This window comes from Dromiciops gliroides, chromosome 3 (genome assembly GCF_019393635.1).
Source record: "Dromiciops gliroides isolate mDroGli1 chromosome 3, mDroGli1.pri, whole genome shotgun sequence".
NCBI classification, from domain to species: Eukaryota; Metazoa; Chordata; class Mammalia; order Microbiotheria; family Microbiotheriidae; genus Dromiciops; species Dromiciops gliroides.
Window position 1 is genome coordinate 656,226,775 of NC_057863.1, and position 26,874 is coordinate 656,253,648.

General features: G+C 39.3%; 1 protein-coding gene across 1 annotated transcript; it reads left to right on the top strand.

Annotated features, from left to right (window-relative positions):
- On the top strand, positions 1 to 26,861 carry LOC122748335 (vomeronasal type-2 receptor 26-like). Its single transcript, XM_043993993.1, is given in 9 exon segments — positions 1 to 14; positions 9,759 to 9,931; positions 9,934 to 10,040; positions 10,514 to 10,805; positions 10,808 to 10,924; positions 10,927 to 11,294; positions 15,178 to 15,200; positions 18,886 to 19,084; positions 26,811 to 26,861. Coding segments are annotated over 9 exon segments (1,344 nt in total).
- The last annotated feature ends 13 nt before the right edge of the window (positions 26,862 to 26,874 follow it).

Below are 26,874 nucleotides of genomic sequence, written 5' to 3' on the forward strand. Positions count from 1 at the left end.
ATGCCGCTGCAAAGGTGTACCCTTTCCCCTGCTTTTCAGCTTCTCCATGACATTCTAGATGAGGAGCCTGAAATGAAGAGAGTTAAATGACTTCCCCAGGTTCATACAGTTAATAAGTGCTTGAGGCCTGATTTGAACTCTGGATGAGTTTTCCTGATTCTAGGCCCAGTGGTCTATCCACTGAGACACAGAGTAGGAGTTTTGCAAATACTGATTACCTGACAAGAAGATGTTAAAGACTTCTGTAAAAATTTTAGCATTTTAATGGACCCATTTTCCTGGCTACTTGCCCTACTTGATCTTACTTTTCTTTTTCTTTTTTGCGGACAGGGCGGTGTTAAGGGCTAAAATTCTAGCTAAACTGTCTAAACTATTTAATGAGTGGTCGCCAATAAATTATAAGCTTTAGCAAGAGTTAGACTTTTAAGCATTTATTAAGGAGAATAAGAATTTGGTAAAGAGAGAGAAAGGCCTAGATTCCTATCTATTAAAGGGAGAGCACATTTCGAGCCCCACTCTCCACCAGCATCCTCAGGAAAGAGAGCGAGACTGAGCGCCAGTCTCTTCCTTCCTCCTCCCACTAGTCCGCATCACTTCCTGACGCCAAAGAAAAGACTCCTGGGTCTTGCCCTCAAAGACCTTCGCTTCATGGCAGAACTCTTCTACAGTAAGTCTCCAGCAGGTGGTGTTATTCCAATCGTTACAGTTCCCCGCTTTGTTTCCTCAAGAAACGGTATGTTTCCTTGATGAAACAGTCAAAAATAACAGAATGTAATAACCTATGCTAACTAACAATATGATAATATCAATATAGAAAAGGGAGAGAGGAAAGTTTTGTCCAGAGGGGCGATTTTTTGTCCTCATGAACCGACGCTTTGACATTGGTCTTGCAAAGGGAGGGCCTCTGCAGAGAATACATGTTACAGATGGTGTATATTATAACAGAAAGAGAGAAGAGAAAAAACAAAAACAAAACTGTTCATTTAAAGTCTCTGAAAGTCTTTTTTCAGATGTCCTCTAGGTGTAGTCGTGGAATGGAAGTCTTTTCAGGGGTTGATGTGTGGATGCTGGTAATCAGCCAGGAAAATTTCCTACAAAATTGAGCTTAATACAACTTTAAAATAGCTTTGTGTCAATAATCAAAGCAAACAATGAAAGTTCTCAAAAACATGTCTAAGGGAATTCAGAATCTTAGTTGTTACACATGAAACATATAACAAAAATTGAAACATTCTTTAAAATTATAATATTACAGTCCCCCTTTATGGAGGGTAATTGAGGAGACAATTGCTGCAATATTAATTATTAAAAATAATTTTTATCTTTGTTTCAGCACTTTTTGCATCATCTGCCTAATTATCCTCATGCCATTATGAGAAATTTAAAAATCTAATATAATTGGTAACAGATGTCAAGTCCAAATTCAACACTGTATTTATCATGTGTAACGATTGGAATAACGCCACCTGCTGGATACTTACTGTAGAAGAGTTCTGCCCATGAAGGGAAGGTCTTTGAGGGCAAGACCAGGAGTCAGGAAGTGACGCGGGCTAGTGGGAGGAGGAAGGAAGAGACTGGCGCTCAGGCTCGCTCTCTTTCCTTTGGACTCTGGTGGAGAGCGGAGCGAGAAATGTGCTCTCCCTTTAATAGATAGGAATCTAGGCCTTTCTCTCTCTCTTTACCAAATTCTTGTTTTCCTTAATAAATGCTTAAAAGCCTAACTCTTGCTAAAGCTTATAATTTATTGGCGACCACTCATTAGATATTTTAGACAGACTAGCTAGAATTTTAGCCCTTAACACATGACACCTGAGATAATTATGGGGGTTACCATAAAAGAACAGAGAAATGATGGGATATGAGCATTCCCACACTTGAGCAATATGTACTGCCCACGCAGTATGCCAGGCTTAAAATAGGTGGATGGAATATATGTCCATGCCACTGAATATATTGGAGGAAACTGAGTCAGACTTAATCAGATGCATGGGATTGAGATGTCCATGGCATCAGGCATATAGGAGGGAGCATAGAAGCCAGGTGTAGAAGTGAGATGGGTGGGATCAATACTTCCAGCCATCTGTACAATATTGTGGGGAAAAATAAAATAAAATATTAAACCAAGAGAATCCAACCTCAACATTAGTCAAAAGCCGTTCCCTTGGCCATACCTTGACTTCATGCGTGTCTCCCCTCATGTGACAGTTCAGTGTCTGCTCTTGCATGTATTCCTCTTGTGATTGGATGGCATCTTGGCCAACTGGCATCTGATAACTCAGAATAAAGGCAATTAATGTCTTAAATGATAAGTTCCCATAATCCAAGTCTCATATGGATTTAAAAATTGAGGATAATAAATGATTGCAAAAAATGTGAATACATCTTGACTCAGAACACAATATATAGTTATGCGACAATTTCAAATAATATCTTTTTTTTACTTAGTATACAATTACTTTTGTGAAAAATTGAAACATTTAAATACAAGTTAAAGCACAACACAATCTCAAAGAAAGCTTTTTTTTTTGAAAATAGAAAACTTTTACAAATGTTCCTCTCTTTTTTTTTTTTTTTGGAATATGCTTATCAAAAATAATACTTCTTGGCGGCAGCTAGGTGGCGCAGTGGATGGAGCACCGGCCCTGGAGTCAGGAGTACCTGAGTTCAAAAATCCGGCATCAGACACTTAACACACACTTACTAGCTGTGTGACCCTGGGCAAGTCACTTAACCCCAATTGCCTCACTAAAAACAAACAAACAAAAAAATAATACTTCTTTACACTTGCCATGGCAACCAATTTGCCAGGGAAATGCTTTAAAGAGTTTGATCAAATAATCAGTTGAGAAAAAAAAAATAACAAAAACAAACAACTCAGAATATGGGAGCACAATACTCCTAGAATTAACATTGTATTATGAAATCAAAACCATCTTGCAATTTTTTCAAAATTAGATAAATGAATAGAAGAAAATACACATGGAACAATAAAAGACAGTGAAATTCAAACTAAGGAAATCTAAATGAACATGAACTTAATATTAATAAGAGTATTAAAATATAAACTTGATCACATGACTAAAAAACTTTTACAAATATTCTCCTTGTTTTGAAAACTAAGTATAAGACACAATCTCAAAAGCATGAAAATCTCTATGAAAATAAACCCATACCATTAATTTCAAAATGTAGATATGATAGCATAGAAATCTTATGTAACCTCTGAACTGATACTATCACTCTGAGTCAATTCAGAACACTTTTGACTCCGGTATCTAAAATCCCCAATACTCATATCAATACCTTGCTGCTTACTTCTACATTTCTGTAAAATATATACCCTTCCATGGCAAAAGAAGCAGAGTCTTGAACTATGTTGATGATTGTCATTCTTATTCAGCTTAAGTTTTTCTTTTTTAACCCCTCTATATTGTCTGTCAGTCTTTTCACCATACAAATACTTTATAAGATTACTAATTAAAGACAAAAGTAGGTTAGCAAAATTATGAACAAAACGAGCATATCTGGAATTTAAAGGGTTTTCTAAGGTTGTCTCAGAAGCACAGCCAGGCTGGGGAAGGGCTGAGCCTGAAGCTGCAAATGTAGTTAGAGAAAGTTGAGCATGTGCATCAGATCTCTGGACTTCCCTGGCAGGGGAATCAATGGGTTTGGCCATGGGAGGAGTAGAGGGTGGGGTCTGGAGAGGAGGGGAGGGACCAGTGCAATTTGAATCAGACTTGATTTTGAACTCAGGCCTGGATTCCCCTGGCCTCACTTTGCCTCCAGGCTCTAGGGGATTAAAAACTTCTAGTGGGTGGGTCGTTGCCTCCAGGCATGCAAAATTAGAGCAACAATTAGTGTTACAACTGGGAAAAGCTTCAGGAATCTCTTCAGGTTTCTCTGAAAAAGCATGGTTGGGAGAGGGAGAGATATTTCCTTGTGTGAGTAAGTTGCTGGCTCTTTTAACAAAAATAAAAAGAAAAATAGAAAATCCACAAAAACAAAGCATTAACATGATCTTATCTCCCATTCGTCTGGTTAAACATACTAAAATCAAAAATAGGGTAATTAGGGAGTTTAAAAGGTCCATTTGAAAAAATTTAAAGGAAAACACAGCCAGTACGCCAGTACTTAGCAGTTAAAGGGAGAGGGTAGAGAAAATTTCTTACCCAACCAGAAGATCAGAAGAAGACTGAGGTTTAGCTTTCCTCTTCGTGGTCAGCCATCTGTTAAGGGCTAAAATTCTAGCTAAACTGTCTAAACTATTTAATGAGTGGTCGCCAATAAATTATAAGCTTTAGCAAGAGTTAGACTTTTAAGCATTTATTAAGGAGAATAAGAATTTGGTAAAGAGAGAGAAAGGCCTAGATTCCTATCTATTAAAGGGAGAGCACATTTCGAGCCCCACTCTCCACCAGCGTCCTCAGGAAAGAGCCCCAGAGCGAGCGCCAGTCTCTTCCTTCCTCCTCCCACTAGCCCGGGTCACTTCCTGACGCCAAAGAAAAGACTCCTGGTCTTGCCCTCAAAGACCTTCGCTTCATGGGCAGAACTCTTCTACAGTAAGTCTCCAGCAGGTGGCGTCATTCCAATCGTTACAGCAGGGCGGGGGAGGGGGAGAATCAGGGTTAAGTGACTTGCCCAGAGTCACACAGCTAGTGTCAAGTGTCTGAGTCTGGATTTGAACTCAGGTCCTCCTGAATCCAGGGCCAGTGCTTTCTTCACTGTGCCACCTAGCTGCCCCATGCCTTACTTGATCTTAGCCAAAACTCCTTTGTATGCAACATTTCATATTACTCTCTCTGGGTCATATGGCTCAGCAGGAGAGGAAGCACACCTTTGAATTTATGTATGCATGCATATACATGTATATAGAGATATATGTCATCTGCAGAATTGTGAGACACATGTCCATCACTTTTTTTTTGCAGGGCAATAAGGGTTAAGTGACTTGCCCAGGGTCACACAACTAGTAAGTGTCAAGTGTCTGAGGCTGGATTTGAACTCAGGTTCTCCTGAATCTAGGGCCAGTGCTTTATCCACTGTGCCACTTAGCACCCCTGTCTATCACTTTTAATGGAATAGTTATACTCTTGAGGGGATAAATAAATTTCAGTTTTCCTGTCTTGCTCTATTCTGTGTTGGCTTATTTGTATAGTGGGTAGCAAGGATCCTGGGAAATCATTGCAACCAATTTTAGTGAGCAATGAAGTGACTACAGGATTGGACTATCTCAGATTTTAATCTTCAAGCACTAGACACTGAACTAGGTCTGGGGAAACAAGGGAAAAAGTGAAATAGTCAACAGCTACAAGCTTATTCTGTGGCAGACACCTTGTCAAGCACAAGGTATATGAAGAAAAGCAAAAACAAACTCCTTTTCTTTCAGGAGCTCACATACTAATAGGAGAGACATGAGAACTGGGTGAAAAGAAGTTTTATACAGAGTAGATGGAATTTAGTGAATGGACTCTGAGTGTAGAATACACTAGCATGGGATGGTTCGGAGTGGGGACCGGGAAAGGCTGACTAGAATAGGCCAATTAACAAGCATCGATTAAGTTCTACCATGGCCAGGCTGGTGACCTTGCACAGCCCTTCCTCACTTAAATCCAATTCACTGCCAGTCATGGCATCCCCTCCCCAGTATCATGATCCTCTTCCAGAACAAAGAACAAGCAACCAACAACAACTGTTGTTGTTACTGGTCAGAAAGGTTTTCTGATACTGAAATCAGTGCTCTTTCTAGGTTACCATATTGCTTACCAAAGACTGGATGACTGCAGAAGGTGAATAACTGGTGAAGGTGAGCAGCAGTGGAGTTGTGTCTTCTTTCACTGAAGAAGAAGAAATGAAGGAGGTTGCCCATCCAAATCATTAGATAATGCAGTGTGCAAAGTACTCTAATGAGGGTGGATTGATTTTCCTTTCAGATTTTTCTTTGAGACTAATGGTGCTTATAAGATGGCCACCATCCATGTGTCCTGTGGGGACACTACCAAGGCAACCAATTTCCTGCAACTGTTCTTACTGTCTTTTTTGCTTCCGAAATGAGCTCTTTAAATAGTTTTCTACCTAAGAGTTCTTCCTGAGCCACAACTAATAGGAGCATCAGTGATGGATGGACAAACTATTCTTAGGATGCAGCTTGGGGAAGCTTACCAGCTCAAAAATCTGAGAACTTGAATTCAAATTCTGCTCCTGATACAGACCTGTTTAAATTTGATTTTTTAATATATGGAATAAAACAAGTATTTCTATAACATAGTATAATAAAAACATGATTGTATATGAAACTTCAAATATACAATTATATCATCTAAATTTCTTTTTTAAATTTTCCTCACCCAAGATGTCTACCATTAAACATAAATAGGTGAATATATATATATATATATATACATATATATACACATAAACATATATGCATGTAGTATATGTATAATATATATATACATATATGGTAAAAGTGTTCTATACATATTTATCAGTTTTTTTTCTCTTAATGTAGATAGTGCCTTTTTCATATATCCTTTATAATTTTTTATAACAGTAAAATAAAAACTTGCACATGAAATTGCAAATCTACTATGCATAACTTGCTATTCCTTTTTTTTTTTTTTTTGCGGGGCAATGGGGGTTAAGTGACTTGCCCAAGGTCACACAGCTAGTAAGTGTCAAGTGTCTGAGGCCGGATTTGAACTCATGAACTCCTGAATCCAGGGCCGGTGCTTTATCCACTGCGCCACCTAGCCGCCCCTGCGCCACCTAGCCGCCCCCTATTCCTTTTAAATAAACAACAAAATTATTGTGTAAATTTCTTTTTTTTCTTCCTTCTCCACTCTGTGCCCTAGAGATGGCCACCATTAGACACAAATAGGCATGTGTGTATATGCACAAACTTATACACACATATACATATACACATATATGTAAAATTTTTATATATATATGCCTCTATTTATCAATTATTTCTCTGTATGCAGATAGCATCTTCCTTCATAAGTCCTTTATAGTTAATTTTTGTACTACCATGTCACTCAAAGTTGTTCTTAAAATAACATTGCTATTACTATGTATAATGTTCTCTTTCCAAAAAGATTCTACTAGTTTGAAATTTTTCCAGCAATGAGTCAATGTACCTCTTACTCTATAACCCTGACATCATTGGTTTTCATACTTTTTATTTATTTTCTGATTTGATGGGAATAAAGTGGTATATTAGGATGCGATATGTCAATCAAATAGGGTAATACAATTTAAGGCCACATTAAGAATATTTTATTTTGCAGGACTAGGAAGGTGATGGTCTGAATGTATTGTTACATGATCAAAAGACATTTGAAATATGATGCTCAGGTCTGGATGCTATAATTCAAGGAGGGCATTGATCAACTGCAGAATTTCCAGAGGGGAACAAGCAGGATGATGACAGCTCTCAAGGCCAGGTCATAAAGATATCTGAACTACAGTCTAGTGGATAAAGGATTTGACTTGTTCTGGTTGGTTCTCAAAATCAAACCTGCAGACAACAAGTGGAAGATGCCAAGAAACATATCTAGGGCTTTTAGAAAGAAAAAGTTCTTAATGATCAGTCATGTTCCAACTGTCTTAGAAGGTGAGGGATAACCCTTAATTGTAGGTCTTCAAGCAAATTTTGGATAATTATTCACTGTGTTTGTTGTAGAGGAGCCTTGTTTATATATGTATGAGCTAACTTGGGTGGCTTTTGAAGTTCCTTTCAATTTTCAGATTCTCAAATTATGATGATTGCAATTTATGGTTTAAAAAACTTCAACTTGTATAGCGTATTTTAGATTATCATCTTAACTTTAATCTATTTTTAAAATTAAAATTTTCCCAGAAGGAACATGTTGGTATATATTATTTCATAATCCATTCTGAAAATTTTTGTTTTATTAGGAGAACTATAATGATTCATATTTATTGTTATAAATATTTTTATGTTTCTGCTGACATTTTTTTTGTTGTCATTCATGTGTGGCCTACCAAGAGTGGAATTTCTCTTAACATTTCATATAAAACATAATATTTAATTTTAAGATATGTTATATTAAAATTGGTCAAATGAAAAATATTTCCTTGAAGTTTTAATTCTTATAGCTCCTGAACTTAAAGAAACTTTTAAAAAAATTATAGATAGAAAAGTTTTGTATTTGTGCATGCCAGCTTTCCTCATTTTTCTCCTTTTTTGTAATTGCTCCCCATCTATATTAAATACATTTGTATTACATTTTCGAGAGAATTACCTTAATATTTAGAGACCATAGTGGGTAAGAGATGAGACAACTAGTGTGAATGAATATTCAATAAAAGCCTGGATGGGAAGCTGGGAAGTGTTAGTTTAAAGTCTACCTTTGACACTAGATGACACTTAGGGTCACTCGGAGAATCAGGGACCTCCTTAAGACTAGAATTTATAGAGTTTCTGAAATGTATTAATGGAGGAGATTCCCACCACAGGCCCCTGACCCTGACATCCCTTCTCTCAGTCATTTCTGGTTCCCTATCCTTTGCTAGAAGTCTGTCCTGGTCTTTGTCCTTTGATAGATGGGAAGAAAAAGATCATGGTAGGGCAAAATCATTACTTATTAATTCTACTAAGTAGGCCATGCATCATAACTCAGAGGCTAGTCCTCTTTAATGCATTCCCCAGTTCCAGATGTGGGATTCAGGTGGGGACAAAGTAAAAGTCTCTGGACATGAAAGCCATATTGTGGAATGAACCAAGTGGTCATAAACTGGGAACAGATATGTTGTCAACAGCTCAGCTTCTCCCTGCGAGAATTTCCAGCAAGAGAAAAAAAATGGCCTCTTCACAGAACACACTGAGCCAGAGAGGATATCTCTCTTCTCTGAATTGCTAGTATGTGTAGTACTATAAATGTGGCATTTATCATAGTCTGCCTGATGTGTATATCTACTAGATAAGATTATGAGCCTGAGGCCAGGAAGCCACCCTTACATGTACAGTGTATTAGACATAGTAATTGGTCGATACATATTTCTCGAATAAAATAACTGAGAGCCCCAGGTCAGGAAATCAGTCAAGAAGTATTTATTAAGGGGCAGCAAGGTGGAAGAGTGGATAAAGCACTGGCCCTGGATTCAGAAGGACTTGAGTTCAAATCTAGCCTCAGACACTTGACACTTACTAACTGTGTGACCCTGTGCAAGTCACTTAACCCTCATTGCCCTGCAAAAAATAGTGTTTATTAAGGGTTTACTCCATGCCAGGTACTTTGCTAAGTTTTAAGGATACAAAGAAAGGCCAAACACCCCCTCCCCCCCAACATAAACCATGCTGTTAAGGAGCTGACATTCTAATGGGGAAGACAACATTCAAATACTTACATAAATATGGGACACATGCAGTGTCATGGAATATAATCCCAGAGAGAAAGTAGAGAGACTTGCAAGAACTCTTGGAGAAGGAGAACTTTGAGCTGTCATTACAGAAAGCAGAGAAACAAGGAGGTAAAGTTGAGTACATAGAGCATTCCCGGTATTCAGCCTCATAGGAACTCTAGAGAAATTCCCTTTCTGTCACCACACTTTTCATTTCAGATGAATCAACAGTGCATGGGTGCAAGTCATGTGAATAAGAGGTGTTTGTGATACCTATCAGGCTGCCTCAGCCTCTGTGATCTGACCTTGGCATGGCTGCCTGGGTCTCCTTGAAGCCTGTGAGCTCTCCAGGATTTGTTGCTAGTTTCTGATCTCCTCTCTTCTCCTTACAGGTGGCTGTACAAAAATTACCAACAGGTTCTGGCCCTGATGTTTGCTGTGGAAGAGATCAACAGAGATCCCTGGCTGCTCCCTAATACTACCTTGGGATTTCACATCTACAACACTTATCATAGTGATGTCAGGACCTTGGAGAGCTCCCTGAGGTGGCTCTCAGGATGGGGCCAGATTACAGCTGTGAGAGACAGGACAAGTCCATGGCTGTTATTGGAGGAGCCATATCTGCCCTTTCTGTCCAGATGGGGAGCCTTCTGGATCTCTACAGATTCCCACAGGTAGGAAGTCTTATAACTGTTATCTCTTGCCCCTTTCTTTGAGGTGAAATGTCATACAAGATGGAAGGGGGAAAGGATAGAAGTATTGAAGAAAGCATCACCTCTTAACCACCACCATCTTTAATACATACTAATAACATGTCACTTTTACCCAGGAAATGTATTTGGTACCACAAACAAGAACAGTGGGTCAGGAGAAATCCTGAGCTATTTGGGGAAAATCATGGAGGTTTCAGGGCAGTGAGGAATTTAAAACCAGTAGCATCAGAGTATTCTGTCATCTATCTGTTGTCTTTCAGCTGACCTAACCTTGGGGTGATCAGAATTTCACCCCCTATATTCACCTAGAACCATCCATTCTATTTTTTTCCCTGATGAAGCTTGGTAGACTGGGTGACACATTGAAGTTTGGTACAATGCAATAGTATCATTTTCATATAGCCCAATGAGACCCATCTTTCTTTCCCATCTAGATAAGCTATGGCCCATTTGATCCTGCCCTTAGTGACAAGGCCCAGTTTCCCTCCCTCTACCAGATGGCCCCTCAGGACTCTTCCCTGCACCTGGGCATTGTCCAGCTGCTGTTACACTTTGGCCGGACCTGGGTGGGACTGGTTGTCCCAGATGACATGAGAGGTGAGAAGTTCCTCTGGGACATGGAAGAAGAGATGAGAAGGAACAAAGCCTGTGTGACCTTCACAGAGAAGATCCCTGTCAGTGAGAGACACCATGATGAATCCCAAGTGGCTTTCATGCCCAGAATTGTGGTATCATCAGCCAAGGTGACACAGACTCACTGATGATCCTGAGATATTATCAGCCTTGTTTATTTTTACTTTGGAAGGTTTGGATAATCACATCACACTGGGATGTCACCATGAGACCCTTTATGGCAATGCTTTTCATGGAGCTCTCATATTTTCACATCAGACAAGGGAGATTCCTGGTTTCAAAGCTTTTCTCAGAACAGTCACTCCAGCCAAATACCCTGGAGACATCTTCCTTAACAGTTTCTGGGTTTCAGCATTTGAATGTCCAGATGAGCCAACAAAACTGAAGCAAGAGGACTGTTCACCGAATGCTTCCTTGGAGATGCTGCCTCTACACTATTTTGACATGACCATGTCTAGCCTCAATTATTTCCTCTACAATGCTGTGTATGCTGTGGCCTGGGCTCTTCATGACATATTCCAGATTAGATCAGAAATGGGATCTGTGAGAGAAGAAGGGTGCCTGGTGCCTCAACCCTGGCAAGTAATGGCTCCTCCTCCTGAGGTGATGTGTATTAACATTCTCAAGCTCATGAATGGACATTCTTTGGTTTATTGGCTTCCTTGGCATTGGCATTTTCCTTGGAATCCCCAGACTTGCAGATGGATATTCCTTGGTTTACTTGGTTTTCTTAGTTTGGCTTCCTTTGGCTTTATTCCTTAAGTTCACTAATGGAATTATGGGTAGACCACCATAATGAGTGACCAAATTGTTATATGGAGAAACATGACAAAACCTAGCTGCCTTCTTTATTAAGTATATGTTCCATTCTCTCATGATAATTCTCCCTTTTTCTCATTCTATTTGCTTAGGATGGGGCCTTATACAGAAGCCCTTCCCAATACCAAGACATGATGGAAATGAAATGCAGGCTCCCAGGAAATCACTCATCTTTGTGAGAAGTGATGGCAGTTTCCATTTTAATCATATGGAGAAATAGGGTCCTTATTTTAATTCATGGGTTGTTAATATGGGGTCCATAGATAAATTCCCTCCACAGATAGTTTTCAGAGGATCTGTGAATTTGGTTAGAAAACTAGTATGTTTATTTTCACTAACATCTAATTAAAATTCAAATTTTCTTTATATTTTGAATTAAAGACAAGGAAATGTGGTTTGAAGAAGGGATCCACAGGCTTCGCTATTCTGCAGAGGGCCATGATACGAAAAAAGAGTTAAGAAACCAAGTTTTAGAAGAATCTCATTGACAATATAGTTCAGTGTCTCTTTTAAAAAATACATTTATTGTCATTATTTTTTAATGTTAATGATACTTTGGAAAATATCAATGTCATATTGTGAAGATCCTTCCCTAATAGAATGTTACCTCATTTGAAAAAAATCATAGTTAGTCAAAATAAACAGATACATTGGCCACATCTGACTATCTCTCATTTATTACCTTTAGTCCATCATCACTCTGACAAGAACAGTGTTGTAGTTTTCACTATCAGTCCTCTGAAATCAAGATTGCTCATTGTATTGATCAACATTCTGACATAATTTGATATTGTTTTCCTTTAAAATATGGTTTTCTCCCTTTTCTCCCTCTAGCTTTCAGTCTTGATCATATCTGTTCTACCGTAATTCCTGGATGGGGTCTGTTAATTTTCTTCCTTGGTAGACCCACTGATTATGCCTTAGCTTTCAGAATTGAAGAGCCCTGGAGGACAAGGTTCCATGTAATCAACACTTATGGTTTTTCCAGTAACAATGTATGACTGTGAGAGTCAGACTATAAGAAAAGCTGAATGCCATGAATCAAGGCTTTCCAATTGGGGTGCTAGAGGAGACTTTTGAGAGTCCCTTGGACAACGAGGAGAACACAGTCATTACCTAAAGAAATTAATTCAGGGGCAGCTAGGTGGTGCAGTAGATAGAGCACTGGCCCTGAGTCAGGAGGACCTGAGTTCAAATCTGGCCTCAGACACTTGACACTTGCTAGCTGTGTGACCCTGGGCAAGTCACTTAACCCCCATTTCCCCACCCCCCCAAAAAAGAAATTAATTCAGACTATTCACTGGTAGGTTAAATATAGAACCTGTAGCTTAAATACTTTGGCCACAAAACTATAAGATGGGCGAAGACCCATTGGAAAAGACCTGATGTCAGTAAAGATTGAAAACAAAAGGAAAAGGAGATGGCAGAGAGTAACATGGATAGATAGTGTCATGGAAACAATGAACATGAACTTGGACAGAATTTGAGAGATAGTGAAAGATAGAAGAGTCTGACATGCTTTGTTCCATGGGATCATGAAGAGTCAGACTCAACTGAAAGACTGAATACCAACAACAAGGTCTGCTAAGGGACAGCTAGGTGACACACTGGATAGAACTCTGAGCTTGGAATCAAGGAGACTCATCTTCATAAGTTCAAATCTTACCTCAGGAATGTACTAGTTATGCCCTGGGGAAGTCATTTAAATTTGTTCTTCATCTATAAAAAGGAACTGAAGAAGGAAATGGCAACCCCTTCAGTATCTTTACCAAGAAAGCCCCATGGGGGTCATGAAGAGTTGGAGATAACTGAACCGACTGAAAAACAACAATGTATACTAAAGAACAGACTACTCTGATGCTATATATTATGGATATCTCCACTATGTCTAATCTCTTTCCTTTCCTAAAAACTCTCTGACTTCTGACCCTACTACCTGATGTAATTGTCTCCCCTTTTAAAATGTAAGGTCTTTGAGTGCAAAGATTGGCTTTATTTATATTTATATTCGTATCCCAGGCATTTACCACAATGGTGGACCCATGATAAATACTTGATAAATAATCCTTCTTTCACTGGCATTTAGTATATGCCCAGACTACCTAAAATGGCATCACCCATGCAATGTCCACACATCTACAGTCTTCCTGTCCTCCAGGAGCAGGTCCCTTGGCTTCCAAGTGGGTGATGCCATTTTAGGTAGGATGAACATGTGACAGATTCTTGATACCAACCTTCCTTCTTTCCTTCCCTCATATTTTTGATTTTGACCTTAAAGGCTCTGCTAGAGTTAAAGACACTTTAGTCAATTATATCAAGCCAGAGATTTCACATGTGGGAGCAGTGACCAACTATGTACCTGACACCCAGTATAGCTAAGGATGTAATGTTTCATTAGCAGGAAGCAAATGGGCACATGAGACTGTATTTGGCCCCAGCAGCTTCTGAAGATTATATGATCAAGCATGTGGTAGTTATCTTTTTCAGTGCAAAACATGCCAATACTAATTGAATAAGTAGAACTCAGGTACCCCAGGTTCCTGTTCCAGGGAAAAAAGCCTCGTTGGACCATTGGATGTACACATTTTTTATGTATGCCAGTCTCTGTATAAGCATCTATAGAGAGAACTGTTTGTTCCCTGTGCCTCACCCTTATCTTAAGTTGAATCAGCTCACAGGTACATACTGCTCACAGAAGAGAGAACCAGGACTCTTTGGCACTTATTGATGTGTAAACAGCCATGGAGTATAAGGATGATCAGGGACTTAGTATAGAAAAGGTTCATGGGGCAGCTAGGTAGTGCAGTGGATAAAGCACCTGTCCTGGATTCAGGAGGACCTGAGTTCAAATCTGGCCTTAGACACTTGACACTTACTAGCTTTGTGACCTTGGGCAAGTCATTGCCCCTCAAAAAAAAAAAGAAAAGGTCATCCAGGTTTCCCTTTAACCACTGACCTGGACCCCATCACCAAATGAATAGATGATTGAATGATTCTTGCTGGGATGAGATTTAATTAAACTCAATTCAATTTTAAAAATAACAATAGTCTTATAGTAATAGCTAACATTTATATAGCACTTTAAGGTTTACAAAGTACTTTAAATAAGTTCTTTCATTGACCTCTATTTTGAGCATCTAGTGTGGAAAAGGAAGCAAGAGAGGGACCTTAGCAATACTATTCTCCACTTTGAGTTTCCTTCTTATGTGAATTCTTTAATTACATTCTTTTTTTTAGTGAGGCAATTGGGGTTAAGTGACTTGCCCAGGGTCACACAGCTAGTAAGGGTTAAATGTCTGAGGCCATATTTGAACTCAGGTCCTCCTGACTCCAGGGCCAGTGCTCTATCCACTGCACCACCCTCATGGACACTTTAATTACATTCTTTTTTTTCTTATGTGAATTCTAAAAGAAAGCAGGACTTTCTTAAAATCAACTGTGTAACAAAATATGACCCTCAGGACTTGAGTCTTCCACATATACAGTGTTTTGTTGTCTAAAGGATGTGCTTAGAAAATGTCTGTTGCATTTGTGAGTGAATTCATGAGTAAGTGCAATACTAGATATCCTGATGGCTCACTGACCTTGAACCTGTTGTCCCTTGCCTGAGAACAGGATGGAGTAACTAAATTCTCTTCCCATTTAGCTTCACTCATCTCTGAGCAATATTTACTGTAACGATTGGAATAACACCACCTGCTGGATACTTACTGTAGAAGAGTTCTGCCCATGAAGCGAAGGTCTTTGAGGGCAAGACCAGGAGTCTTTTCTTTGGCGGGGAGGAAGTGACGCAGACTAGTGGGAGGAGGAAGGAAGAGACTGGCGCTGACTCTGGGTCTCTTTCCTGAGGACGCTGGCGGAGAAGGGAGCTAGAAATGTGCTCTCCCTTTAATAGATAGGAATCTAGGCCTTTCTCTCTCTCTTTACCAAATTCTTATTCTCCTTAATAAATGCTTAAAAGTCTAACTCTTGCTAAAGCTTGTAATTGATTGGCGACCACTCATTAGATATTTTAGACAGTTTAGCTAGAATTTTAACCCTTAACAGATGGCTGACCACGAAGAGGAAAGCTGAACCTCACTTCTGATCTTCCGGTTGGGTAAGAAATTTCCCCTACCCTTTAAACTGCTAAGTACTGGCGTACTGGCTGTGTTTTCCCTTTAAATTTTTTCGAATGGACCTTTTAAACTCCCTAATTACCCTATTTTTTATTTTAGTCTGTTTAACTAGACAAATGGGAGATAAGATCATGTTAATGCTTTGTTTTTGTGGATTTTCTATTTTTCTTTTTATTTTTGTTAAAAGAGCCAGCAACTTACTCACACAAGGAAATATCTCTCCCTCTCCCAACCATGCTTTTTCAGAGAAACCTGAAGAGATTCCTGCAGCTTTTCCCAGTTCTAACACTAATTGTTGCTCTAATTTTGCATGCCTGGAGGCAATGACCCACCCTCTAGAAGCTTTTAATCCCCTAGCACCTGGAGGCAAAGTGGGGGAAGAGGAATCCAGGCCTGAGTTCAAAATCAAGTCTGATTCAAATTGCACTGGTCCCTCCCCTCCTCTCCAAACCCCACCCTCTACTCCTCCCATGGCCAAGCCCATTGCTTCCCTGGCCTGGGAAGTCCAGAGATTTGATGCACATGCTCAACTTTCTCTAACTACATTTGCAGCTTCAGGCTCAGCCCTTCCCCAGCCTGGCTGTGCTTCTGAGACAACCTTAGAAAACCCTTTAAATTCCAGATATACTCGTTTTGTTCATAATTTTGCTAACCTGCTTTTGTCTTTAATTAGTAATCTTATAAAGCATTTGTATGGTGAAAAGACTGACAGACAATATAGAGGGGTTAAAGAAGAAAAACTTAAGCTGAATAAGAATGACAATCAACATAGTTCAAGACTCTGCTTCTTTTGCCATGGAAGGGTATATATTTTACAGAAATGTAGAAGTAAGCAGCAAGGTATTGATATGAGTATTGGGGATTTTAGATATCGGAATCAAGAGTGTTCTGAATTCACTCAGATTATTGTCAGAGGTTACATAGGATTTCTATGCTATTACATATACATTTTGGAATTAATGGAATAGGTTTATTTTCATAGAGATTTTAATGCTTTTGAGATTGTGTCTTATACTTAGTTTCTAAAACAAGGAGAATATTTGTAAAAGCTTTTTATAGTCATGCGATCAAGTTTATATTTTGTAATACTCTTATTAATATTAAGTTCATATTCATTTAGATTTCCCTAGTTTGAATTTCATTGTCTTTTATTATTCCATGTGTATTTTCTTTTATTCATTCATCTATCTAATTTTGAAACATGGTTTTGATTTCATAATACAATGTTAATTCTAGGAGTATTGTGCTCCCATATTCTGAGTTATTTGTTTTTGCTATTTTTTCTCAACTGATTATTTGATCAAACTCTTTAAAGCATTTCCCTGGCAAATTGTTTGCCGTGGCAAGTGTAAATTGATTCTAGAAGTATTATTTTTGATAAGCATATTCCAAAAAAAAAAAAAAAGAGAGGAACATTTGTAAAAGTTGTCTTTGAGATTGTGTTGTGCTTTAACTTCTATTCAAATATGTTCTGATTTTTCACAAAAGTAATTGTATACTAAGTAAAAAAAAGGGGTATTATTTGAAATTGTTGCATAAATATATATTGTGTCAAGTCAAGATGTATTCACATTTTTTGCAATCATTTATTATCCTCAATTTTTAAATCCATATGAGACTTGGATTATGGGAACTTATCATTTAAGACATTAATTGCCTTTATTCTGAGTTATCAGATGCCAGTTGGCCAAGATGCCATCCAATCACAAGAGGAATACATGCAAAGAGCAGACATTGAACTGTCACATGAGGGGAGACATGCACGAAGTTAAGGTATGGCCGAGGGAACGGCTTTTGACAAATGTTGAGGTTGGATTCTCTTGGTTTAATATTTTATTTTATTTTTCCCCACAATATTGTACAGATGGCTGGAAGTATTGATCCCACCCATCTCACTTCTACACCTAGCTTCTATGCTCCCTCCTATATGCCTGATGCCATGGACATCTGAATCCCATGCATCTGATTAAGTCTGACTCAGTTTCTTCCAATATGTTCGGTGGCATGGACATATATTCCATCCACCTATTTTAAGCCTGGCATACTGTATGGGCAGTACATATTGCTCAAGTGTGGGAATGCTCATATCCCATCATTTCTCTGTTCTTTTATGGTAACCCCCATGTTATGATAAATAACAGTGTTGAATTTGGCCTTGACATCTGTTACTAATTATATTAGATTTTAAAATTTCTCATAATGGCATGAGGATAATTAGGCAGATGATGCAAAAAGTGATGAAACAAAGATAAAAAATTATTTTTAATAATTAATATTGCAGCAATTGTCTTCTCAATTACCCTCCATAAGGGGGACTATAGTAATATTATAATTTTAAAGAATGTTTCAATTTTTGTTTTATTATATGTTTCATGTGTAACAACTAAGATTATGAATTCCCTTAGACATGTTTTTGAGAACTTTCATTGTTTGATTTGATTATTGACAAAGCTATTTTAAAGTTGTGTTAAGCTCAATTTTGTAGGAAATTTCCTGGCTGATTACCAGTATCCACACATCAACCCCTGAAAAGACTTCCATTCCACGACTATACCTAGAGGACATCTGAGAAAAGACTTTCAGAGACTTTAAATGAACAGTTTTGTTTTGTTTTTTTCTCTTTTCTTTTTCGGTTATAATATACACCATCTGTAATATGTACTCTCTGCAGAGGCCCTCCCTTTGCAAGAACAATGTCAAAGCATCGGTTCATGAGGACAAAAAATCACCCCTCTGGACAAAACTTTCCTCTCTTCCTTTTCTATATTGTTGTTCACATATTATTAGTTAGCAATAGTTATTATATTCTTTTTACTGTTCCGTCAAGGAAACATTTTGTTTCTTGAGGAACAACAGGGGGGACTGTAACGATTGGAATAACGCCACCTGCTGGATACTTACTGTAGAAGAGTTCTGCCCATGAAGCGAAGGTCTTTGAGGGCAAGACCAGGAGTCTTTTCTTTGGCGGGGAGGAAGTGACGCAGACTAGTGGGAGGAGGAAGGAAGAGACTGGCGCTCAGTCTCGGGCTTTTTCCTGAGGACGCTGGCAGAGAAGGGAGCTAGAAATGTGCTCTCCCTTTAATAGATAGGAATCTAGGCCTTTCTCTCTCTCTTTACCAAATTCTTATTCTCCTTAATAAATGCTTAAAAGTCTAACTCTTGCTAAAGCTTGTAATTGATTGGCGACCACTCATTAGATATTTTAGACAGTTTAGCTAGAATTTTAACCCTTAACATTACTTTGACAATACTGCTGGAGACAAGGTGGTTTTGGGTGAGGAAAAGAATCCTGTGGCTAAATATGATATCATGAACTTTGGGATACTGTCTACTTCTGAAGTTCTGAAGAAAATGGGGCAGTTTGTCCCCCAGGTTCCACTTGGTCAAGATTTCACCATTTGTGAGAAGATATATCTCAACTGGCTTGATTTGAAGGTCAGTACAAAAACTAAATGCTTTTTTATGTTTTCAACCACTTTAACCTCATTTAGGTCATCATTCATTTGTACACCCCACCTCAACCCAAACCCTAGTTGTTTGACTCTTTGCCTTTATAGCAAATTGTTGTTTGTCCTTCCTTCTCAAAGAGGACCATGACTTCAGGAGGTAATGTCATGACTTGCAGTTGAATTGGATTTAAGTGAGGCAGGGCTATGCAATGTTCATCAGACTCACTCTCTCCTTCAGAGCCATCTGGGTCCAATGGCAAGATATATATCAAGACGACTGGAGATGGCCCTGGATGTTTGAAGCAATTAGGGTTAAGTGACTTGCCCAGGGCCACACAGCTAGTAGTGTCAAATCAGGTCCTCCTGATTCCAGATCCAGTGCTCTATCCACTGTGCCACCTAGCTGCCCCTCTTCACAGCAAAAGCTGGCAAGACAAAGGAGCAATTAAGATAATAACAAACCAAAAAGATTCATAAATATTAGGAATGGGGGCAGCCAGTTGGTGCAGTGGATAAAGCACCAGCCTTGGATTCAGGAGGACTTGAGTTCAAATATGGCCTCAGACACTTGACACTTAACTAGCGGTGTGACTCTTGACACTTAACTAGCTGTGTGACCCTGGGCAAGTCACTTAACCCTCATTGCCCTGCAAAAAAACAAAGATGAGGATACTGAAACAAATGGGGTTAAGTGACTTACACAGTGTCACACAGTTCCTAAGTCTGAGGCCAGATTTGGTCTCAGGATAATATCTATCTGCAGGTCTCTCACTCTATCCACTAAAAAGGACAAAAATGAATGATACAGTCCAATACACATGAAATTGAGGAGATAACATGCACACAATCACATACATAGAAGATATATGTGTGTGTGTGTGTGTGTGTGTGTGTGTGTGTGTGTGTGTGTGTATAGGATAAAATGGAGACCATCACAGAGAGAAGGCCTGAGCATGAAGGCATCAATAAAAATTTAAATCATTGAATGAATTGATTTGTTTCCTTAAATTAGCTGAATGTTCCAGAATGCACATATGAGGTGAATTGTCCATTAGATTAAAGGACTGTTTATTTTCACTGTGTTTGGCTATGGATACAGACATTTCTTTGACTTCTTGGAAGCCTTCTAGCCACACTGTGCCCTGCACTTAATGTGGTCTAGGATCATATTTACTAAGGCAATTTGGTTGCCTCATCATGCTCTTGACATTAACATCAAAGTTCATTAAAATGGTAAGAACTCACATTTTTATGGTGTTTTAAGATTTGGAAAGATTTCTCCACACAGTGCCCCTTTGAGGTAGGTAGCACATTTTATAGATGAGGTAACTGAGATACTAAGAAGCAACCAAAGGGACTTGATTATCATCACATAGCTAGTAAATATGAGACAACATTTGAACTCAGATATCCTAAATAAATACAGTGCTTGGACTATATATCATGGTGAATCTCAATATTTTATTCAGGTGAATGTCTGTGATAGATTCCATGCTTCTCCCAACCTGTACTTGAAGAGCTGATTTTTTAAAATCCAAATGTAACACTTTACATAGACCTTTATTCAGTTTCATTTTTATTACATTTAAGCCAACATGCTTACCTACTGAGATCTTTTATATTCTGACTCTGTCATGCAGCATGGTAGCTATCTTTCTCTCTTAAAAAACCCTAGCTATGTGCTCCAACTAAACCTTTATCCAATCATTAATTAAAATGTTAAACAGCTGTGGGGCAAGGACTGATCTTCCTCCAAGCTGATATCGACTGATTAATGGTAATTCTTTGGGTCCAGCCAATCATTTGAGAATCTATCTAATTGTGCTCTCATGCGGGCCATAAATAATCATCATGATCTGTTCTTTTTTTTTGTTTGTTTGTTTTTTTGTTTTTTCTTGTGGGGCAATGGGGGTTAAGTGACTTGCCCAGGGTCACACAGCTAGTAAGTGTCAAGTGTCTGAGCCCGGATTTGAACCCAGGTACTCCTGAATCCAGGGCCGGTGCTCTATCCACTGCGCCACCTAGCTGCCCCCATGATCTGTTCTTGATGAAACCAAGATATTTTGTAGTAACCAACAAAACCCATCCTTAATACGTTTTGGAATTTTGCAATGAATCAAAATCAGGCTCACCAGCCTATAGTATATAGATTGTACTTGCTTTCATGTATAAAAATGGAAATGCTTCCCTTCAGACCTGAAGCACTATACGCATTCTCCATGATCCTTCAGTGAATAACAACAGTGATATATGCCATATTCCTCAGTTCTTTCCATGCCCTAAGATGTAGTTCATGCAGGTCTGGTGGCTTGAACTCATTCAAGGTGACTGGGAATTCTCCCAATGCCTCTTTATTTATCTTGGGTATCAAATTCCCAGTCATAATTTTTCTTTGATTCCCTAGTCCCAAAATCAGTTCCCAGGGGCAACTAGGTGGTGCAGTGGATAGAGCACCAGCCCTGATGCAAAGTAAAATGTACTGTCTACAAAGTTCTAGCAATATCATAAGGTTATCAGCAGCGAAAGACTTGGTTATTCTCAGTAATACAATGATCCGGGCAACTAGGTGGTGCAGTGGATAAAGCACCGGCCCTGGATTCAGGAGGACCTGAGTTTAAATACGGCCTTAGACACTTGGCACTTACTAGCTGTGTGACCATGGGCAAGTCGCTTAACCCCCATTGCCCCACAAAAAAAAGTAATACAATGATCCAAGACAATTCTAAAGGACTTATGATGGAAAATGCTATCCATCCCCAGATAAAGAACTAATGGTGTCTGAATACAGATTGAAACATAATTGTTTTTAGTTTATTTTTCTTGAGGTTTTTTTCTCTGTTTTCTTTTGCAACCTGAATAATATGGAACTGTTTTACATGACTACACATGTATAACTTATATTGAGTTGTTTACATTCTTAAGTGGGGGGGAAGGAGTAAGAGATTTGGAGCATAAAGTTTTAACAAATGGATGTTAAAATTGATTTTACATATAATTAGGAAAATAAAGTTCTGAACTAAAAATATATAAATAAATTCAAGGATTGCCATTATTGGAGCAAGAACTCACTATCTGAAAAAAATGACCAAAAAAATTAGTCCAGCAGAAACTGGTTGTTTCTTTGTTGTTTTGCCTTCTTGAAGAGGACCAAAATGACATCATTATGTCAAGGTATGGTGTCTCTGACTGTGGATGATCAGACAAGTGAGAACTTGCAAGGCTATATCACAGGTCAGGCACAATTAGTTCACATGAACATTTGGAGTGGACATGTCTCTTATACTTCTCATGTTTCTTTTTTTTTTTTTTTTTTAGTGAGGCAATTGGGGTTAAGTGACTTGCCCAGGGTCACACAGCTAGTAAGTGTGTGTTAAGTGTCTGAGGCCGGATTTAAACTCAGGTACTCCTGACTCCAGGGCCGGTGCTCTATCCACTGCGCCACCTGGCTGCCCCCCACTTCTCATGTTTCTTTGAGCTACTGAAGTTCTGCTTCACTCATAGAAGATAGCACCTTCTTTGATGCAAGCAGTCTATGCCAATGTTTCCCATGTCTCATAATTGATTTCAAAGTTCTTCAGAGAGACCTAAAAAGTGTCCTTGCATTGCTTATTCTGACTTCTATTTTAGTATTTGCCTTATGCAAGTTCTCTCTAAAATAGTCTTCTAGGCAAAGGAATTTGGGGCATTAGAATAATGTCGCCAGCCCATTGGGGTTGTGCTCTTTGCCATAGAGTTTAAATACTTAGCAGCTCAGGAAAGGAAAGGACCTCAGTGTCAGTCTCATCTTTACAATGACAGATCCTGTTAAATGCCAGTTTGCTGCAATGTTGCATCCATGAAGTTTTATTGAATTTAGATAAAGGTAAAACAATGTTTGGTGATGAGAAACTCGTGAGATGCACAAGTCTTCAGTAGTGACTACTCCTGTTACTGTTTCTGACTCCATTCCTCCCAACAACTCCCTGCCATGACCGTGCCTACTCTGGCATTAAAGGCATGAAGAATTATGTTTGTTCTCTTTCAGAACATTTATGATAAGGTCTCCATGTCTTCATAAAATTTTTCCTTGACCTCATCAGGGTGCATCTTTCTGGGAATATATACACTGATGATGGTGGCATGGTGCCTTCCTTTTTTGGGAGGAATACCACTCATTTTGGGAGGAATACCAGCTTATTGGCTAGATTTGGTTTGATTGCAAAACTTAGAACAGTTTGACAGTTTTCCCCATGACTTCACTCCAGAAAAAATGTAAATCCAACTCTGACTTTGGTAACCTGGCCTTCATTTTCCAGCCTTTTTTACTCAGGGCAGCTATTTGGATGAATTACCTGTTAATTTCTCTCACAACAAAGAACATCTTTCAGGGGGTTTGGGGATAGGGATAGGGGGTTTGGGGTCCTTAGGAATTCCTCTTTAAAGAATTACACCAGGTCAGCTAGGTGGCGCGGTGGATAGAGCACCGGCCCTGGAGTCAGGAGTACCTGAGTTCAAATCTGGCCTCAGACATTTAACACTTACTAGCTGTGTGACCCTGGGCAAGTCACTTAACCCCAATTGCCTCACCAAAAAAAAAAAAGAATTATACCCTCTTGCACACAAAAGCAATCAGAATAAGGCAGTAGTTTATTTAGGGGCTGGGGAAGGGAAGGGAAACCAAGAGATAAATCATTGGACTTCTTCTCATGGGGAGAAAGGCATGGCACAGAGCATGACTCTGAGATACCAATCTCCTCGAGCAGGAGACAGGCAGGTACTTTTATAGAGGACTGATGGGGGTGACCATCTGACTATGGAAAGTTCCCTTAGTAAGGAAGGATCATCCCCCATTGGTGGTGGCTGGAGGAGTTGGGTGAGGGGTGGCTGTAGATCTCTCAAGCCATCTCTCTCCTCAGGACACAAAGGCAGCAGCCACACCTATTCTTATCTCTCCAGGGGTGAGGGAGACTAGAATGAAGGGTGGGGGTCCCAGACATAGCTCCGCTGTGATCGTTTCCACTTATCTCTTTATGTGTGTTTGTCCTTTGGATTAGCTTTTCAAGGAGAAGGTTCTTTGATGCACCCCAGAGAACTTCCGGGGTGCTCTGGGTCCATAACAGTTTGAAGCTTATTACCCACCTAGTTTAGAACTTAATTGTCTAGGTGAATTAGAAGCTGCCATGTAAAGGAATTAGAATTAACCATGAATCTGTAAGTTCTTAAGAAATCAAATTGGTTTTATTTGATAAGATGAGAAAATATCTACACTTTAGAAATTTCTATTCTGATTAAGGAAAGAATATAGAACTAGTAACTTTCATCCAATTGGAACAAAGCCCTCATTTTTGTCACCTATCAAAATATCTAGTAAAGTCCAAAATAAAAACCTAGAATGTAATAGAATATTGCAGAAAAGTCTGAGGAAGCTTTAGATTTCATTGAAATAAGAGGAAAATGAGATCTCCAAGCCTAAAAAATTTGTAAAGTTAGCTTGTAGAAATTCTTGTTTCCTCAGAAAAAGTTAAAACTAGTTTGGATTTTCATTATATCATACTGATCTCCCAATTCATTGCACTGCAGTGTAAAAATTGGGATATAAAATTATTTTTCCATGCAAGATTAAGCAATGCATTTTACTGGATTAATATCATTGTATTAGCAAAAAGTTTTGTTTGGGGTTTATGTTTTAAATGTGTGGCATTGTTTTATGTTAGTGTTATATTTTTTTCTCCTGTTATAATTTTGAGAAACCAATGTATAAGAAATGTTGTTGGGGGCGGCTAGGTGGTGCAGTGGATCAAGCACCAGCCCTGGATTCAGGAGTACCTGAGTTCAAATCTGGTCTCAGACACTTGACACTTACTAGCTGTGTGACCCTGGGCAAGTCACTTTACCCCCCATTGCCCAGCAAAACAAAAAACAGAAATGTTGTTACTTTATAGCTTTTGAACTTTTACTCTTTGGAGACCTTTGTAGAGCACCCCTCTGGTTAAAGGTTGTCTTTCATATTCAAATAGGTAATTTCTGATTGGTCAAAGCTATGTTGTTACCTTTTGAAGTCCCATTGTCTATGAAATTTTACCAAACAGAATTTTCTGACCATAGTAAAATTTTGCTGTTCAGTCTTATTTCAGTCATGTCCAACTCTTCATGCCCCCTGTGGTAAAATTAGAATTGGGCTGACTCATTAGGGAGGGGCCACACCTGGCCCACCCTGAAGTTATGTATGCTACTGAGGTCAGAAGGAGAAGCCTCTCTCCATAGGCAATTTTTGAAGGACCTCCCCTTTTGGGGGAGGAAAATTAGACGCTTGCTGAGGGGAGGCTGAGTCTTTTCTGGAGCTCATTCTCTTCTTCCATCTTTCTCCCTGGCGGTGGTGCGAGCAGGAGCAGTAGCAGCCGAGTCACTCAAGCCTGGTTGTAAGTTGTGCTTTCCGTTGAAGCTACAAGCTCCAGGTGGTAAGTTACTCTGCTCTTTTGAATAGACTTAGGTTAAAGCTAGGAGGATTAACCATATTTCCTTTTTCCTATTTCTTTGTCTTTGATTTTATTAATTTCACCTGTGCTGTTTGTTTTATTCTCCCTAATAAAACCTCTCTGGAACAGAGGCTGTAAGGCTCCTTTCTAATTAGCCTGGGAGAAATATCTAAAAAGGCAGTTTCTGAGGGGAGGGAGCTTTAAACCTAGAGGTCCCTCATTATCTCCAGGACCCCAATATTTAGGTGAGCCACCCAATTAACTCTTCCTGTATTAAATTTGGCCCTGACACCCCATTTGGGGGTTTTCTTGCCAAAGATATTGAAGTTTGCCATTTCTTTCTCCAGCTCTTTTTACAGATAAAGAAACTAAGGTAAACAGGGTTAAGTGACTAGGGTCACATAGCCAATAAGTGTCTGAGGTAAGATTTGAACTATAAAAAAAGAGTCTTCCTGAGTCCAGTCTTGGCACTCTATCCACTATGCCACATAACTGCCCTGGTTAAAAAAAGAGGGGAAGACACTAGCAATGGGACAATTGGAAGTGGGGACCAGGAAAGGCTGCCTGGAGTAGGCTAATCAACAAACATTGACTCGGTGTCTCCTGTATTCAGGCAGTGTTTTAGCTTCTGGTGATAAAAAAGACCAAAATGAAAGTCTCTGCCCTAAAAAGTCTTCCATTCTACCAGGAAAAATGATATTGAACTCTGGGAATTGTCAAGATGGCCATATGCGAGCTAATATTACTCAGGTCAGTGCATGGTTCAGGCGGGTGGGTGGGAGACCTTGAGCCCAGTGTGAATACCCTGATCATGTACATGTCCTGGGAGGGGAGGAGGGTGGTTCCAGGCCTTGAGTTTGGAAAACATGTCCAGCCTACTTCATAGAAGTTTGGGGCCTGGCTCCAAGAGACTTGCAGCCACCCTAACACCAGCTCATTCTCTAACTTTCTTGGTAAATCTGTGCTGATCACACCTGATCCAAAATATGCTCCCCTCTGAGTCCTGGCAATTTTTCTGTGTCAGCTTCAGACAAGTTTTCAAGGCTCAGCAAGTGTCTTGGAGGCAAGAGCTTGGCTGATTGCCATGGGGGTTGGCTGGGAAGGGAGAGGAAGATGTCCAAACATATTTTTCTTCAGGTTGTCCCTTGGAGGCTGAGATGCAGGTGCAAAACCCTGGGCAGGGATGCTCCCTAGAGCTTCCACTTGACATATGCACCTTCACCAACTAGGGACCATTTCCCCTCCCATCTTTCCCAGGATTATAAATGGTACCTGGTTCCTGCAGCTTGGTTCCTGAAAAGGAGCTGAACTTTTGCTGTGT